This window comes from Salvelinus alpinus, chromosome 26 (genome assembly GCF_045679555.1).
Source record: "Salvelinus alpinus chromosome 26, SLU_Salpinus.1, whole genome shotgun sequence".
NCBI classification, from domain to species: Eukaryota; Metazoa; Chordata; class Actinopteri; order Salmoniformes; family Salmonidae; genus Salvelinus; species Salvelinus alpinus.
In genome coordinates this window covers 17,979,864-17,998,638 of record NC_092111.1, presented here as the reverse complement: position 1 = coordinate 17,998,638, position 18,775 = coordinate 17,979,864, and the positions used below count along the sequence as shown (strand labels likewise).

Below are 18,775 nucleotides of genomic sequence, written 5' to 3'. Positions count from 1 at the left end.
CATTAGTTCTTGCCGAATTCAGTTTAGCTGCTCACGTTGGTCGAATGGATGTCTGCGAAATGATTGAATGAAAATAACTAAAGCCAGTAATTATTTTTTGCAATTGGAGCGTATGAATTATGCTGTAATAAAAGTGAAAGGCAAGACTCTAACTGGAAACTATCGTAGCTTATTCATGATAGGTAGGTTTATGTGATAAAATACTGGAACACCTTGAAGCTAAGCTAGCTAACAGACGCGAGTGGAGCATTAATTAGCAAGTAAGACAAACTGCTATGCTAATTAGCTAGCTAACTAAAAACTATTTAGCTACATATCTAGATGCCTAACTCATTGAAAAGATACTGTAGCTAGTATTCTCCCAAATAAAGTAATAGCAAGTAGAAGACGTGCTTCGTTCCTGAAACGATAACGTTACATTGTTTGGCTCGTTGCGGGGCGAAGCAAGTAGATCCAGCTAAAATCATCTTCATTGACCTGTAAACCACTGTGTTACCAGCTTGCTAACAATCATCCCTGCCTGGATTGTATTCAAGCCTGACACCAATATGTTGATCCACAGTGTAACGTTACAACGTAGCTATTTATTCTAGCATGCTAAGTAGTAACGTTACTGGTGCAATATCCATAGACGTGTCTTCTAATAAATGCTTATCCAGATAAAAATCGAACATAGGCCAATAACTGATCTCTGCTGTGACGTTAAGGTGCTGAGGGCTTGCAGGATGTATGCCGTATACCGCCAAGCCCACTCCCCCACCGCCATCGAGTTCTCTGTCTACTGTAACTTCATCTCCAACGTGGAGAAAAACCTGGTCGTCGCTGGAACATCTCAGCTTTACGTCTACAGGATCATTCACGATGTGGAGGTCAAGGAACTTTTAGCTATGTTCATTTCTCGACCACTGATTAAAAAAGTACTATGACAAAGATTGTAACTCCCTGTCGTGAGCATATTTTATGTTCACATCTTTCTCTTCATATTTCAGAATGCCTCAAAGACAGACAAATCACCAGGTATGTCCAAAACTGCCTTGCACTCTAGCAACATTCTGATGAGAGAAGAGCTAGTCTGGTGGAAATCTGAGACCTAGGGGCTGGGCAACAGTTCCACTATGCTGTAACACTGTGGGATGCAACCTGTCTGTTTAGACAGACTAGTGCACCACTGACTGTATGCTATTATTATGTTGTCAGCCTTCCTTAGACATGCACGTGTCAACATTTCAGACCATCTCGGACACCTGATTTCTTCTTTGACACTTCCTTGATCTCTTCCTTGTCCTCTGCAGATGTCAAGAGTCGTAAGGAGAAGTTGGAGCAGGTGGCTTGTTTCTCCTTGTTCGGTAACGTCATGTCTATGGCCTCTGTTCAGCTAGTAGGAGCCAACAGAGACGCTCTCCTGCTTAGTTTCAAAGATGCTAAGGTACCTGAGATGTCTTAATTGATTGTTTTACTAATCCTAAACTCACAGCTTTCATATTCCAGGTTACTTTGGCCTACTTTATTCTTTCAAAATCAGTTGATCATGTGTCAGTAGCTATATGTAGTAGGTGCAAGCAGTCTACCCTATAAAATGTCTCTGGCTGCTTTTTACAATGTCCTGGTTGTGTTTACTCCAGCTGTCAGTGGTGGAGTATGATCCAGGAACACATGATCTGAAGACTCTCTCGCTTCACTTCTTTGAGGAGCCAGAGCTGAGGGTAAGAGGAAATGAACTGTGCTCGAAAAACATCCAAAGTTGTGTCTTAATCCATAATTGTTCTATCTCTAGGATGGGTTTGTCCAGAACCTGCACATCCCCATGGTCCGTGTGGACCCAGAGAACCGCTGTGCTGTGATGCTGGTGTATGGAACTCAGCTGGTGGTGCTGCCATTCAGAAAGGACACACTTACTGACGAACAGGAGGGAGTAGTGGAAGGGTATGCAGGCATACTGAATTTCATCGTTTGATTTATTTAGCTAGGATAGTCCCTTCAGTAACATTTGCCACAGTTTTTTTCCCCCAGGGAGTCCTACAATCCATAGCATCTTGTAGTGATATTTAGGATACATATAGCAATGCACAAAGGTTATTATCAAATAAAATCACGTTTATTATCAAATAAACTAAATACTTGAGTTGTAATACGTTTTTTGATGGGTTTTGGATTTGAGGATTTATCATCAGCCATCTTGCCTCGTGTTTTTCTTTTACCACACATGCAGGCCCAAGTCGAGCTTTCTTCCCAGCTACATCATAGATGTCCGTGAGTTGGATGAGAAGCTTCTGAACATCGTAGATATGAAGTTCCTCCACGGTTATTATGAGCCCACATTGCTCATCCTGTATGAGCCCAACCAGACGTGGCCTGGGTCAGTACACCACAACAGCACCTGTCCTCTCTGTTCCGTCTGTCTAAGGAGTCCTCCCCCCGAAACAAAAGTCTGCTGACGAGTTAACATGAAGAAGGCTAGGAACTTATCCCCCCTTGTTGGAACTTAGCTATGTCTTTTTCAGACCTGTTTATGACTGGTAATATTGTGGTGTCTAACTCCAGTCTGACCATGTCCCCCTCCTCCAGGCGTGTAGCAGTGAGACAGGACACATGCAGTATCGTAGCCATCTCTCTCAACATCATGCAGAAGGTTCATCCTGTCATCTGGTCCCTCGGCAACCTGCCCTTTGACTGCACACAGGTCATGGCTGTTCCCAAGCCCATCGGTAATCTCTCACTCACTGGGTTCATACTGTATGTTCAGCGTTATATATGGAGACTTGTATGATCAGTTTTGAGATCATATGAATGTATTCCTGTTGTGTTTCTAGGTGGTGTGGTGGTGTTTGCTGTCAACTCCCTGTTATACCTCAACCAGAGTGTTCCTCCATATGGCGTGTCACTCAACACACAGACCACAGGGACCACCGCCTTCCCCCTGCGTAAGTACTGACTGAGGACATTGTTCTCAAGCTCACTCCTTATAGAAAGCAAAGCAGCCTAGTTAATATTTCTAAGAAATGTATACCATGCCAAGGAAAGTCATTTGGTCAAATCAAATTTCATTTGTCACATGCGCCGAATACAACAGGTGAAATGCTTACCGTGAAATGCTTACTTACAAGCCCTTAACTAACAATGCAGTTTTAAGAAAATAAGAGTTAAGAAAATATTTACTGAATAAACTAAAGTAATAAAAAAAAAAGTAATACAAAATAACAATAACGAGGCTATATACAGGGGATACCGGTACTGAGTCAATGTGCGGAGGTACAGGTTGTTTGAGGTAATATGTACATGTAAGTAGGGGTAAAGTGGCTATGCATAGATAATGAACAGCGAGTAGCAGCAGTGTAAAAAAATAATAATAATGCTAATAGGGGGTCAATACAAATAGTCCAGGTTGCCATTTGATTCATTGTTCAGCAGTCTTATGGCTTGGGGGGTAGAAGCTGTTAAGGAGTCTTTTGGAGTAGTTGCCATACCAGGCGGTGATATAACCGGTCAGGATGCTCTCGAAGGTGCAGCTGGAGAACTTTTTGAGGACCTGAGGGACCATGCCAAATCTTTTCAGTCTCCTGAGGGGGAATAAGCGTTGAATAGACCATGATAGATTGTTGGTGATGTGAACACCAAGGAAGTTGAAGCTCTCTACCCGCTCCACTACAGCCCCGTCGATGTGAATGGGGGCGTGTTCGGCCCTCCTTTCTCTGCCAGGTCTCAGACCTCCCTATAGGCTGTCTAATCGTTGACGGTGATAAGGCCTACCAAGGTTGTGTCGTCAGCAAACCTAATGATGGTGTTGGAGTCGTACTTAAGCTGCAATATAACTGCAGGTATAACGCTTCATAACGTGTTGGAATGATGTATGAGCCTTTATGTCTTCTAATAAGGCTGTGTGTTGGTGTTTCAGGTATACAGGAGGAGGTGAAAATCACTCTAGATTGTTCCCAGTCCTCCTTTATTGGCTCTGACAAGATGGTCATCTCTCTGAAAGGAGGAGAGATGTGAGTAGAGCACAGAACAGTTGTGTTGGGATTTATTAGCTGTGTGTATTTATTTGCCGTAAATGCTTTATTAGACCTTGTTAAAGCGATGTTTTGTGCCCTCCAACTGGTGTGGCGTAGTAGAAATAACTACAGCTGGAACGGCATTGTATCCTGTCATGACCTTGTAAGAGTCATGCTTTGACTGTGTGCATGTCCCCTCTCCTCAGCTATGTGTTGACCCTGATCACTGATGGCATGAGGAGTGTCCGGGCCTTCCACATGGACAAGGCTGCTGCCAGCGTCCTCACCACCTGTGTAAGTAGCGTACAGTGTGTGTGTGTGTGTGTGTGGCACCGTGAGTTTACTATGAGGACCGGTGTAAGTCTTATGGACAGATGCCGTTCCAGACGCATTGCACACACACACACACACACACACACACACACACACACACACACACACACACACACACACACACACACACACAGAGATAATATGTGCTGACAGCAGCCCTTACTTGACAATTTACTGCATTATGCGCAAACTCATGTACAGAGGGAGGGGAGAGAAAAAGGGAAGCGAGGGGGAAGAGAGTGCATTAGAGAGTTTTTGGCAAAGAAGGGCTGGTGTACACACACATCCACTTAGTGTTGAAGAGAGCAGTGCAGTGATATTCACAGTCTGCTGCCAGCCGTTGGCCAAGAGAGAACTGGTCATGGAGCTGTGGAAGCATAGAGGTTCTCCTCCCCTTCACCCCTGTCCCTCGTCCCCCCCAGATGATGACCATGGAGCCTGGGTATCTGTTCCTGGGGTCCCGGCTGGGAAACAGCCTCTTGCTGAAATACACAGAGAAGTACCAGGAGAATCCAGAGAAACCACCAGTGGAGGAGGACAAAGAGAAGGAAGAGGATACCGATGAGGAGAAGCAGGTGAGTTGGTTTGGATTTGAGTTCATATGTAGATATTCTCCTCTGTCTGGTCCTTGTGGCATATTGCTGTGTGTGATTCTGGATTAGTTGAGGCGTAATTGATCAGATTGAGTTTGAAAATGTAGCCAGTTGTAAATGGATGTTGATGTCGCCAAAAGAGGATTCACTTTGTGGTTTCAAAAACAAGTAGCAGTCGTTGTCCTTGAATAGCTTCTGTGCTCGTGTTCAACCTATAAAGACATTTTCAGCACTACAACTGGTGTTGTGACTGTTGTTTGACTAGCAGATGTGGAAATATGACACATGATATGTGATGATGTCGCATGTTATAGTTCACCCCTGAATTGTTTTATTTATTGTCACATACAGCAGATAGGTGCAGTGAAATGTGGTGTTTTACAGGGTCAACCATAGTAGTAAAGCGCCCCTGGAGCAAATTAGGGTTAAGTGCCTTGCTCAAGAGCACATCGACAGGTTCTTCACCTTGTCGGCTCGTGTATTCGAACTTGCGTCTTTTCTGTTGCTGGCCCAACGCCCTTACTGCCAGGCTACCTGCTGCCCGTTGTCCATTTTGTAAATAGAAATGCTAAATGAATTGCTGATACACATTCCCATGTGTGTATTCTGATATAAATTGCATAATGACCTTGATGATAATTCCAGGAGGAACCTCCTAGTAAAAAGAAGAGGGGTGATTCCTCTACCAAGTTGACAGGTATTTGGACAGTTGGTGTATTACAATGTCTTTGTTGTGTCTTGCATATTACCCTTCTTTACATACAGTGCCTTCAGAAAGTATTCACACCCCTTGACTTTTTCCACATTTTGTTAGGTTAGACTTATTCTAAAATTGATTAAAAAAAAATAAAAAATCCCTCATCAATCTACACACAATGCCCCATAATGACAAAGCAAAAACAGGTTTTTAGACATTTTTGCTAATTTATTAAAAATAAATAACTGAAGTATCACATTTAAATAAGTATTCAGACTCTTTACTTTGTTGAAGCAGTGATAACAGCCTCGAGTCTATTTGTGTATGATGCAACAAGCTTGACACACTGTATTTGGGAAGTTTCTCCCATTCTTCTCTGCAGATCCTCTCAACCACTGTCAGGTTAGATGGGGAGCGTCGCTGCACAGCTATTTTCATGTCTCTACAGAGATGTTTGATCGGGTTTAAGTCCAGGCTCTGGCTGGGCCACTAATGGACATTCAAAGACTTGTCTCGAAGCCATTCCTGTGTTGTCTTGGCTGTGTGCTTAGGGTCGTTGTCCTGTTGGAAGGTGAACTTTCACCCCAGTCTGAGGTCCTGAGCGCTCTGGAGCAGGTTTTCATCAAGGATCTCTCTGTACTTTGGTCCGTTCATCTTTGCCTCGATCCTGACTAGTCTCCCAGTCCCTGCCACTGAAAAACATCCCCACAGCATGATGCTGCCACTACCATGCTTCACCGTAGGGATGGTGCCAGGTTTCCTCCAGACGTGACGCTTGGCATTCAGGCCAAAGAATTCAATATTGGTTTCATCAGACCAGAGAATCTTGTTTCTCATGGTCTGAGAGTCTTTAGGTGCCTTTTGGCAAACTCCAAGCTGGCTGTCATGTGTCTTTTATTGAGGAGTGGCTTCCATCTGGCCTCTCTACCATAAATGCCTGATTGGTGGAGTGCTGCAGAGATGGTTGTCCTTCTGTAAGGTTCTCCCATTGCCACAGAGGAACTCTAGAGCGACCATTGGGTTCTTGGTCACCTCCCTGACCAAGCCCCTTCTCCCCCGATTACTCAGTTTGGCCGGGGGGCCAGCTCTAGGAAGAGTCTTGGTGGTTGCAAACTTCTTCCATTGAAGAGTGATGGAGGCCAATGTATTTTTGGGGACATTCAATGCTGCCTACATTTTTTGGTACCCTTCCCCAGATCTGTGCCTAGACACAATCCTGTCTCAGAGCTCTACGGACGATTCCTTCAACCTCATGGCTTGGTTTTGGCTCTGACATGCACTGTCAACTGTGGAACCTTATCTAGACAGGTATGTGCCTTTCCAAATCATGTCCAATCAATTGAATTTACCACAGGTGGACTCCAAGTTGTAGAAACATCTCAAGGATGATCAATGGAAACGGGATGTAACTGAGATCAATTTCGAGTCTCATAGCAAAAGGTCTGAATACTTATGTAAATAAGGTATTTCTGTTTTTTTTGTTTTAATACATTTGCTAAAATCTCTAACCTGTTTTCGCTTTGTCATTTTGGGCTATTGTGTGTAGACTGAAGATTATTTTTATTTAATACATTTTAAAATAAGGCTATAACTTAATAAAATGTGGGAAAAGTCAAGGGCTCTGAATACTTTCCGATGGCACCGTATGTATGCAACTAACTAAGGTAATAAGGTCATCTATAATAATGTTCTTATATTTATGACCGAGTTTCCTCCCATGTCCCGTATCCAGCTGGTAAGAACCAACTGCCTGATGAGGTGGATGAAATTGAGGTGTACGGGAGCGAGGCGGCATCTGGCACACAGTTGGCCACCTACTCCTTTGAGGTAGGACCCCTTGTTACCCCAGTTGAAGCTTCATCAGTTCATTATTCATATTACTCCAGTCTTGGTTATTGCAGTCTTTACAATATGGTTTTGTTTGCCTCCAGGTGTGTGACAGCATACTGAACATCGGACCTTGTGCTGGTGCGTCCATGGGGGAGCCAGCCTTCCTCTCTGAAGAGGTACTTAAACACTTTAACTTTCATTCCAGCTCACCCTCGCAAAAGAGGTTTCTAACCTATATGAGTCTTTCCGGTCCATCATGGCTGTGTTCTATTTGTGAAAGCGCTGATCAATATCTAATACCACTACCAAGGTATTTTCTCAAGCTTTTGCTATGCAAACAGTAAAACACATTAAGCACCGTGTCTGGTATTTCTGTGTTCACAGTTCCAGACCAACCCAGAACCTGACTTGGAGATAGTGGTGTGTTCTGGCTTTGGGAAGAACGGAGGTCTGTCTGTGCTTCAGGTAAATGCGCTACTCAGCCTGGTAAATGCTCTACTCAGCCTGGTAAATACTCTACTCAGCCTGGTAAATACTCTACTCAGCCTGGTAAATACTCTACTCAGCCTGGTAAATACTCTACTCAGCCTGGTAAATACTCTACTCAGCCTGGTTAATATTCTACTCAGCCTGGTAAATGCTCTACTCAGCCTGGTAAATACTCTACTCAGCCTGGTAAATACTCTACTCAGCCTGGTTAATATTCTACTCCGCCTGGTAAATGCTCTACTCAGCCTGGTAAATACTCTACTCAGCCTGGTAAATACTCTACTCAGCCTGGTAAATACTCTACTCAGCCTGGTAAATACTCTACTCAGCCTGGTAAATGCTCTACTCAGCCTGGTAAATGCTCTACTCAGCCTGGTAAATACTCTACTCAGCCTGGTAAATATTCTACTCAGCCTGGTAAATGCTCTACTCAGCCTGGTAAATGCTCTACTCAGCCTGGTAAATACTCTACTCAGCCTGGTAAATACTCTACTCCGCCTGGTAAATACTCTACTCCGCCTGGTAAATGCTTACTCAGCCTGGTAAATATTCTACTCAGCCTGGTAAATGCTCTACTCAGCCTGGTAAATGCTCTACTCAGCCTGGTAAATACTCTACTCCGCCTGGTAAATACTCTACTCCGCCTGGTAAATACTCTACTCCGCCTGGTAAATGCTCTACTCAGCCTGGTAAATACTTTACTCAGCCTGGTAAATGCTCTACTCAGCCTGGTAAATGCTCTACTCAGCCTGGATAATGCTCTACTCAGCCTGGTTAATGCTCTACTCAGCCTGGTTAATGCTCTACTCAGCCTGGTTAATGCTCTACTCAGCCTGGTTAATGCTCTACTCAGCCTGTCTTTTGTATTTCTGTGCAAGTGCATGCTTGTGGATGCACTGTTCTAAGACCTGTGGTGGCGAGGCCTGTCTACCTCAGGTTCAGTGACGGTGCTACAGAGAAGAACCACTCTGGGTTTACCAGGGCTGCTGCCTCAGAGGTCAATGGAGCAGCTTATAAACCACCCAGACACACTTATACATGCATTCATGGAAAGAACATTGCGAAGACTTATAAATTACTGCACTGATAAAAAAAAAACTATGTGAAGAGCTTATATTTTCAGTGTCAGCTTTGAGAGTGGATGATTCAGTTATTCCCTCTGGCGATAGTTCTGTGGTTATTGATGACTGTTTTGTGTGGCCCCTTGCCCTCCCAGAGGACCATCAGTCCCCAGGTGGTCACTTACTCCTAGGGGTCATTGTTCTGTTATTGATCATTGATGATCGTTTGTGTCCTGGCCCCTCCCAGAGAAGCATCCGACCCCAGGTGGTCACCACCTTTGAGCTGCCAGGTTGCCATGACATGTGGACTGTCATCTCCAATGAGGTCAAGGAGAAAGTCAAAGAGAAAGACAAGCCCCCTGCAGCTGAGGGAGAAGGTGAGACCCCTGAGGAAGAAGAGGAGAAGGCGGAGCCTGCGCCAGTGGAGGACGATAAGAAAAAACATGGCTTCCTGATTCTCAGCAGAGAGGACTCCACCATGGTACACCCACACCTCCCACCACATCTCTACACAGTACAGTACACACTGCACCCCGAGACACACTCCGCTCTACACAGCAGTCTGAAAGGGAGCTTTTTCCTCTCCTACAGTGCTCCAGCACGTTTAGATTGAGTCTGTAATATTGATTGAGTTAAGGGTAATGATTGAGGTCTATTGAAAGTAACTGGAACCCCTCCTGTGTGGTCCTCTAGATCCTGCAGACGGGCCAGGAGATCATGGAGCTGGACACCAGTGGTTTCGCCACCCAGGGGCCCACTGTGTTCGCTGGGAACATCGGAGACAACAAATACATCATCCAGGTCTCCCCCATGGGCATACGGCTACTGGAAGGAGGTAGAGAGATCTGTCCGTCTTTCAATCAAAGAAGAAAATAATCCATGATCCTCTGTGTCCCTACCCGTCACTCATCCTCTCTTTCACTGACTGTCAAGCACTTTGTGACAACTAAAGGGGCTTTGGAATTTCTTTTGATTTGATGTTCCTTCCAGTGACCCAGCTGCACTTCATCCCGGTGGACCTGGGTTCTCCCATAGTGCAGTGCTCTGTAGCGGACCCCTATGTGGTCATCATGACGGCAGACGGAGTGGTCACCATGTTTGTCCTGAAGACCGACTCCTACATGGGCAAGACCCACCGCCTGGCCCTGCAGAAACCACAGATAGCTGCTGTGAGTCACTGATATGACACTACCTAACACATTACACTACAGCCTGGCCCTGCAGAAACCACAGATAGCTGCTGTGAGTCACTGATATGACACTACCTAACACATTACACTACAGCCTGGCCCGGCAGAAACCACAGATAGCTGCTGTGAGTCACTGATATGACACTACCTAACACATTACACTACAGCCTGGCCCTGCAGAAACCACAGATAGCTGCTGTGAGTCACTGATACGACACTACATAACACAACACATTACACTACAGCCTGGCCCTGCAGAAACCACAGATAGCTGCTGTGAGTCACTGATATGACACTACCTAACACATTACACTACAGCCTGGCCCGGCAGAAACCACAGATAGCTGCTGTGAGTCACTGATACGACACTACCTAACACATTACACTACAGCCTGGCCCTGCAGAAACCACAGATAGCTGCTGTGAGTCACTGATACGACACTACCTAACACATTACACTACAGCCTGGCCCTGCAGAAACCACAGATAGCTGCTGTGAGTCACTGATACGACACTACCTAACACATTACACTACAGCCTGGCCCGGCAGAAACCACAGATAGCTGCTGTGAGTCACTGATACGACACTACCTAACACATTACACTACAGCCTGGCCCTGCAGAAACCACAGATAGCTGCTTTGAGTCACGGTCATATCCTGCACTGCACAAGTAAGCCAGGCAGTATTACAACACAACCGATGGATGAATGAGTGAAAAAATAGGATTGTCAGACCGGTGACTCTCTCTCCCCTACAGCAACCCCGTGTGATCACGCTGTGTGCGTTCCGTGACGTCAGCGGGATGTTCACCACAGAGAACAAGCAGACCTGTCACACTGAGGATCAAGACAGCATGTTCAAGAGCCAATCAGAGACCGAGACCATTCTACAGGACCTCAGGTAAGAGGCAATCATATAGGACCTCGGGTAGGATATTTTTGAATAAAGTATATTGTTTTAAACTGAAGAATGAGAGCAATACCAACTTTCCCCATGGACACTTTTTTTTATTTGGGGGGGGGGGGCGTCTCGTAGTCAGTGAAGGCCCTGTCTCACCTCAGAGTTTAGCAGTAAACCTCTCTCCCATGTCTCCTCTTTAGTAACACAGTGGATGATGAGGAGGAGATGTTGTATGGAGACTGTAACCCAGCAGGCATCACCCCCACCAAAGACGAGTCCCACCCCGGCTACCGCCTCTCCTCTGGGGCCCTGGGTGGGGGCTCCGAGGGGAGGTTGGGACGAGCTGAACCTACACACTGGTGCATGATGGTCCGCGAGAACGGCGTCATGGAGGTCAGGATCAATGTCTAGTTTATCATCATCATATTAACAATAGCTGTATCAATACACATTGTATATCATTTAGTTTACATAATTTACACATTTGTTAAGATGTTAACTGTTTAAATGCCAACATTTATACTATGGTGCTGTTTAGAGGTTGGATATAAACCTGGGAACTTTAGTTTTATGCTCATAAATTCACAGGAACTCAGTGGCCATAGTAATGAGTGACACCACAACCGACAGGTGAACTTTATTTATACAGTAGAGCTATAGTAAAACATCTTCCTCCTGTTCTCTAGATCTACCAGCTACCTGACTGGAGACTGGTGTTCCTGGTCAAGAACTTCCCTGTTGGCCAGAGAGTGTTGGTTGACAGCTCCGCCGGCCAATCAGCAGCCCAGGGTGAGGGGAAAAAGGAGGAAGTGACACGACAAGGAGAGATCCCATTGGTCAAAGAGGTGGCCCTGGTGTCGCTCGGCAACAACCACTGCAGACCCTACCTGCTGGTGAGTTTTCAGTACAGGTATTAAAGTGGAATGACGACAGCAGAATGTGTAGCAGTAGTACTTCATTGATTCAAATTTTTGAAATTGCTTTAGATATAACTGGCTGTATGTTCTGTTTCTTTCCCAGGTCCATGTTGAACAGGAGCTTCTGATCTATGAAGCGTTCCCATATGACCAGCAGCAGCATCAGAGCAACCTGAAGGTCCGCTTCAAGAAGGTAAGAAGAGCAAGGCCATTGGACAAGCCAAGTCAACAGCTTTTAGGACTAGGCTTAAACTGTGTCTGGGGAACCAGTCCTAAAACTCCCATTCAACACTGATGTATGTCCTCTAACTGTTCTCCTGTCTCGTCTCAGATGCCCCACAACATCAACTTCCGGGAGAAGAAGTCGAAGGTGAAGAAAGATAAGAAGGCGGAGGGTCAGGTTGGTCTCAGCGAGGAGGGGCCAACGGTGGTCAAAGGTCGCGTGGCCAGGTTCAGATACTTTGAGGATATCTCAGGCTACTCTGGGGTAAGAGGTTATTTTCCTACACGACTATATATACACAGTGCATTTGGAAAGTATTCAGACCCCTTCCCTTTTCCCACATTTTTGTTGCGTTACAGCCTTATTCTGAAATGAATTAAATGTTTTCCTCATAAATCTACACACACTACCTAATAATAACAAAGCGAAAACAGGTTTTTAGAAATGTTTGCAAATGTATAACATTTTTAAAACTGATACCTTATTTACGTAAGTATTCAGATCCCTTGCTATGAGATTCGAAATTGAGCTCCCCTGCATCCTGTTTCCATTTCTACAACTTGATTGGAGTTCACCTGTGGAAAATTCAGTTGGACATGATTTGGAAAGGCACCCACCTGTCTATATAAGGTTGACAGTGCATGTCAGAGCAAAAACCCCAATCCATGAGGTTGAAGGAATTGTCCGTAGTGCTCCAAGACAGGATTGTGTCGAGGCACAGATCTGAGGAAGTGTACCAAAAAAATTCTGCAACATTGAATGTCCCCAAGAACACAGTGGTTTGGAACCACCAAGACTCTTCCTAGAGCTGGCCGCCCAGCTAAACTGAGATATCGGGGAGGTGAACAAGAACCCGATGGTCACTCTGACAGAGCTCCCAGAGTTCCTCTGTGGAGATTGGAGAACTTTACAGATGTTTTTCAGCGGCATGGACTGGGAGACTAGTCAGGATCGTGGCAAAGATGAACGGAGCAAGTAGGCTGTGATCTCTGCCAAAGGTGCTTCAACAAAGTACTGAGGGTCTGAATACTTATGTAAATTTGATTTTCTTATTTTTTATAATTTTGCAAAAATGTCTAAACCTGTTTTTGCTTTTTCATTATGGGGTATTGTGTAGATTGATTGGGGGGGGACTATTTAATCAACTTTAGAATAAGGCTGTAACATAACAACAAAAAAGTCAAGGGGTCTGAATACTTTCCGAAAGCACTGTACATCATGGGTAACAAGGGGTACACTTGTGGATTCTCAGGTTCCCTGCAAGATAAATCTTGGAGAGGTACTGCTGTGCACGCAGACTTCATATCTACTGTAGTTCTGTGTGTTCTCATGTGTTGTTTTCTGGTTTGTGCGTCAGGTGTTCATCTGTGGCCCCTCCCCTCACTGGATGCTGGTGACGTCACGGGGGGCGATGAGGCTCCACCCCATGACGATTGACGGACCAATCGAGTCCTTCTCCCCCTTCCACAACATCAACTGCCCTAAAGGTTTCCTCTACTTCAACAAGCAGGGCGAGCTGAGGATCAGTGTTCTACCCACGTACCTGTCGTATGACGCCCCCTGGCCAGTCAGGAAGATTCCTCTGAGGTGCACCGTTCACTATGTGTCCTACCATGTGGAGTCCAAGGTGTATGCAGTGTGCACCAGCGTGAAGGACCCCTGCACTCGCATCCCCAGAATGACCGGAGAGGAGAAGGAGTTTGAGACCATAGACAGAGGTGGGACCAGTATATGCATTAGTCTGTCTCCATGACGTGCGTTTCACTTTCTCATTGGTTTATTTCTTTGTTCCTTCATTCATTTTTCCACCATTAAAATTCCTTGGTGCTGTGTTCTCCTCAGACGAACGCTACATTCCTCCTCAGCAGGAGAATTTCTCCATTCAGCTCATATCTCCTGTCAGCTGGGAGGCCATCCCTAACACACGGTAACAACTGTAGCTACTGCAGCTATCTGGAGCATAGCCTCTAACATGAGGCATATTCATTATAGATCTGATGCATGTTTATATTTAAGCATCTACGCCACAGTAGTTGGGTGTCTGTTCTGACCTTCCTCCCTATGTGATATTGGTCAGGATTGACCTGGAGGAGTGGGAACATGTGACTTGTATGAAGACTGTGGCGTTGAGGAGTCAGGAGACGGTGTCTGGGCTGAAGGGATACATAGCTGCCGGGACTTGTCTCATGCAGGGGGAGGAGGTCACCTGTAGGGGCCGGGTGAGTCACCAACACTTCTGTGACTACTGACTAGAGCCAGGAATACCTTTTTAGGCCCAAGTTCTATGCTCTAAGTTATAGTCTAAAGCAGGGGTCCAGAGTTTTTCCTAGTTGGGTCAGGTGGTCAAGAAACTCAGGACCGACAGGTAGACGATGCCATTTGAAATCATGATGTTGATTTTAGTCTGGACTTATTTCTCTCTCTACTGTTGTGTCCAGATCCTGATCCTGGATGTGATTGAGGTGGTCCCGGAACCGGGTCAGCCCCTGACGAAGAACAAATTCAAGGTTCTGTATGAGAAGGAGCAGAAGGGACCAGTCACAGCTCTGTGTCACTGCAGCGGATACTTGGTCTCTGCAATCGGACAGAAGGTGACAGACCCACCTCTGATTATACCACTACAGATGTCTCAGTCTAGATGCATTTCCCACCCACCTCTCAATATAATTCTGTTCCGATTTACATTGTTTTCATTGTGTGGCCAACATGTTGCAGTTGAATATATTATTGAATTAGCCATTATTTTAAGAACTGTTCAGAAAGCCCTTTTTAAGGAGCACAAGTACAGTATGTCAACCATCTCTCCTGTAACCCTGAGACAAAGTCCTGGTTGTGCTCACCGTGTCTGTCTATTCCTCTCTCTGTCTAGATCTTTCTGTGGAGTCTGAAGGACAACGACCTGACAGGCATGGCCTTCATCGACACCCAGCTTTACATCCACCAGATGTTTAGCATCAAGAACTTTATCCTGGCAGCTGACGTCATGAAGAGCATCTCTCTGCTCAGATACCAGCCTGAGAGTAAGACGTTGTCGCTAATTAGCAGGGTAAGACGGCAAGAATTACTTTAGTAGTAACACAGGGAAACCGTCAACTTCAAAGTACTGTGTTCAAGTAACACGTGATTTAGTCTCTTCTGATTTGTCATTCTCTGAGGGGTTTTGTTCCATGTTAGTTTGTTGTTTATGGATTTAACTGTACATCCCAGATGAGTGTTTCTGTTCATGAAGGAAAGGAAGTACTATGTTTTTTTCCTGTGTTCCCCTGTTGGATCCCAGGGGTTCTTGTGTTGAGTTTATCTTCTAGTTTATCTTCTAGAGAGCAGTGCTGTGCCGGAGGGGATGTTTAAATGATCAGGGTCATTCATGTTCGATCTTCATGCCAGTGTTTGAGTCTCTTCTCTTAATGCAGGGTTCCCCAATCAATATTTAGTTTTCCCCCAAAAAAGGGCTTTATTGAAGACCGAAATATTCCTCAGCACCTCCCCTTCCTCAGACGATCCCGCAGGTGAAGAAGCCGGATGTGGAGGTCTTGAGCTGGTGTGGTTACACGTGGTCTGCGGTTGTGAGACCGGTTGGATGTACTGCCAAATTCTTTAAAATGACATTGGAGGCAGTTTATGATAAAGAAATTAACATAAAATTATCTGGCAACAGATTTGAGACATCTGCGGCGTTGTGTGACACAACTGTACATTTTAGAGTGGCCTTTTTTCCCCCAGCACAATGATCATGCTGTTTAATCAGCTTCTTGTTATGCCACACCTGTCAGGTGGCTGGATTATCTTGGAAAAGGAGAAATGCTCACTAACAGGGATGTAAAGTAATTTGTGCACAGAATTTGAGCGAAATACGCTTTTTGTGCGAATGGAACATTTCTGGGATCTTTTATTTCAGCTCATGAAAAATGGGACCAACACTTTTTACATGTTGCATTTTATATTTTTGTTCAGTGTGTGTATATAATTGTAGTTCTTGTACATAAGACTGTAAAATCACCAGGAAATGAGGTCAGTTTTATTTTGGGAAATCTATTCCCACATGTAAATGGAGAGGCATATGTGATCGTATTCCAATGTAATCAAGGTTTCAAATTGTGTTATTGTCATACTATATCTGTTTGGGATTCTAGCGGTCAATTTGTAGTGTACAACTTATGTTCTGGCCAACCGACCTTCGACTCAAGGAAAGATCAGCCCGCGTCTGAATGCAATTGGGGAGCCCTGTCTTAATGGTTTTGTTTCGGTGTTTGGTTCCCCAGGACGCCAAGCCTCTGGAGGTCTACAGCGTAGAGTTTATGGTGGATAACAACCAGCTGGGATTCCTGGGTAAGGTTATCTAACTTTGGTAGCTAATCAGGAGAACGCTCTACCAGGCTAGAGCCTAGTCCTCTCAAAGTAAACCTGTTTTCTCTACGTTTCAGTGTCAGACCGAGACCAGAATCTGTCGGTGTACATGTATCTGCCTGAAGGTGAGTTACAACGTAAACATGGTAATACTTCTCCTACAAGCATGGAGAATATCGAATACTCAGGTTAACCACAAATGTTGTAATGCTTATCCCACAAACACCCGAATATCAAATAAAGACCGAGGTCATGTGTGATGACAAACTGCAGTTCCACCGTGTCATGATCACTGAAGTGTTACTTTGCGCCCTGCTGAAGCTAAGGAGAGTTTCGGAGGCATGCGTCTGCTGAGGAGGGCAGACTTCAACGTGGGAGCTCATGTCAACGCCTTCTGGAGGATGCCCTGTCGAGGGGCACTGGACACAGCTAACAAGAAGACCCTGGCCTGGGACAACAAACACATCACATGGTTTGGTAGGACACAACTTTGACTTTGTAATTTCTATCGACAGATACGGGGTAGGAGTAGGTCATGTGAATAAAGAGTTGTCTGATATCTTCCTTCAGTATATGTGATCAAATTCTCCTCTTGGTATGTTGCTCTCAGAAGGATCAACATGGTGTTAGTAGCTAAAAAGAGGATTTCCAGGCGCTTCAGCAGTAACTAATCCTCTTCCCTCCCTCCAGCAACTCTGGATGGAGGCCTCGGGCTGCTGCTGCCCATGCAGGAGAAGACCTACCGCAGATTGCTGATGTTGCAAAACGCTCTTACCACAATGCTGCCACACCACGCAGGATTAAACCCCAAGGCATTCAGGTAACTTGCCACACAAGGTCACTGAACTTTATTTGGTTGGTTATCAGTATTTTCCCCATAAATCTTAAGTTGGCAACACTTAAATACTTTTTAGGCTTTGAGGCAACATTAAGTGGTTTTTTAGAAATTTGACATTTTGGGTAAAGACTAATGCTGTTTTTGGATCTCGTTCCACCAGGATGTTGCATGCTGACCGGCGGCAGCTCCAGAACGCGGTGCGAAACATTCTGGATGGAGAGCTGCTCAACAAGTACCTGTACCTCAGCACCATGGAGCGTAGTGAGTTGGCCAAGAAGATTGGCACCACCTCTGATATAGTGAGTATTATTAGTCCCTTTGGCCTAGTTCTCTGACAAAACTAGCTATGCAAGCCAATGCATCTTAATCCAAATCAACTTGCAGCAAATACCTATTAGTTGAGATATTTGAATAATGTATCCCTCTGTCCATTTTAGGTCTTGGATGATCTTCTTGAAGTTGACAGGGTGACTGCTCATTTCTGAGAGCAGCATCCTTGACCACGCCCCCTCAGCATGGGAGACCCAGGGTCTTCCCCCATTTTTTATATTAAATGAAAAGGAGGCTTTTTGGTATCTATTTTCTGTATAATCATGTTTCTTAGAATATTTTTTTCAACAAAATATGATAAATTCTGAAATGTATGGGTCTTTATAAAATGTTATATCCATCTTGGTCTTTTAGGCTCAATAATTTGAGATCTGCACATGTAACTTACAAATCTGTCATGGACATCAGTGCCAAAGAAATCCAAGGGGAGGTAGGGCACTTTATTTAGTTAAACTCTTACCTTCATATTTATTCAGCAGCGTAAGCTTTTGTTTTCACAGTTGGAGTTTTACACATTAGCTTGAGCGATGCACCCAATATTTCCTTAACATGAATGACTTTCACTGCAGGTATGTAGTTCTCAGAGCCATTATCCAGGTAATGCAACATAAGGTTAACCCTCCTGCTGTGTTCCGGTCAAATTGGACCCATTTACAAGTTCTCTCTGTCATAAGGTTCCATGACTTTGTCCACACAAAATACATTGGTTTTAACTTCTGTACACCTGTGGTATGAATGGAGTTCAGGCACATGCCCATTCATCAGATGGACACACTTCCCCCGCATGTGTTTCAGCTCTTAGCTTCCACAGGAACCACACCTGTTGGCGTTCTCATAATCTCAACATTGTTTCAATAATATAGACCTTTTCTCGCAGTTCTGGTATATGAAGCTTTTGAGGCCTTGCTCACACGTCATTGTGGCAGCACAATGACCAAATTATATACTGAGGCTCTTGATCATGACACTGGTGAGGAGAGAGTCCTTGTTAAACAGCAGTTTCATCAGAGTATGTTATAGTCAAAATAATCCATCCATA

General features: G+C 44.8%; 1 protein-coding gene across 3 annotated transcripts; it reads left to right on the top strand.

The window, feature by feature from the left end:
- The first annotated feature begins 19 nt into the window (after window positions 1-19).
- Window positions 20-18,076, top strand: LOC139554875 (cleavage and polyadenylation specificity factor subunit 1). 3 transcript variants are annotated; one of them, XM_071368101.1, is made up of 35 exons: window positions 20-86; window positions 708-869; window positions 990-1,017; window positions 1,293-1,426; window positions 1,623-1,703; window positions 1,775-1,923; window positions 2,210-2,356; window positions 2,566-2,705; window positions 2,811-2,921; window positions 3,893-3,986; window positions 4,196-4,283; window positions 4,745-4,897; window positions 5,561-5,612; window positions 7,345-7,439; window positions 7,544-7,618; window positions 7,827-7,907; window positions 9,240-9,473; window positions 9,686-9,827; window positions 9,983-10,161; window positions 10,942-11,084; window positions 11,285-11,477; window positions 11,771-11,977; window positions 12,105-12,194; window positions 12,333-12,488; window positions 13,582-13,942; window positions 14,067-14,151; window positions 14,302-14,443; window positions 14,663-14,815; window positions 15,094-15,270; window positions 16,484-16,550; window positions 16,646-16,693; window positions 16,890-17,045; window positions 17,259-17,388; window positions 17,567-17,705; window positions 17,844-18,076. In XM_071368101.1, exons 2-35 carry the CDS (start codon window positions 726-728, stop codon window positions 17,889-17,891), a joined length of 4,422 nt encoding a protein of 1,473 aa, XP_071224202.1. In that variant the 5' UTR covers window positions 20-86; window positions 708-725; the 3' UTR covers window positions 17,892-18,076. The 3 variants fall into 3 exon arrangements, with proteins under 3 accessions (XP_071224202.1, XP_071224200.1, XP_071224201.1); XM_071368099.1 differs by having other exon boundaries at window positions 30-182; XM_071368100.1 differs by having other exon boundaries at window positions 36-260.
- The last annotated feature ends 699 nt before the right edge of the window (window positions 18,077-18,775 follow it).

Excerpts from the sequence above, each read along its gene's own strand:
- LOC139554875 (XM_071368101.1), top strand. The coding sequence starts at position 726 with ATGTATGCCGTATACCGCCAAGCCCACTCCCCCACCGCCATCGAGTTC. Across the intron at positions 7,908-9,239 it reads GAGGTCTGTCTGTGCTTCAG|AGAAGCATCCGACCCCAGGT; the intron begins GTAAATGCGCTA and ends GGCCCCTCCCAG. Across the intron at positions 12,489-13,581 it reads ATATCTCAGGCTACTCTGGG|GTGTTCATCTGTGGCCCCTC; the intron begins GTAAGAGGTTAT and ends TTTGTGCGTCAG.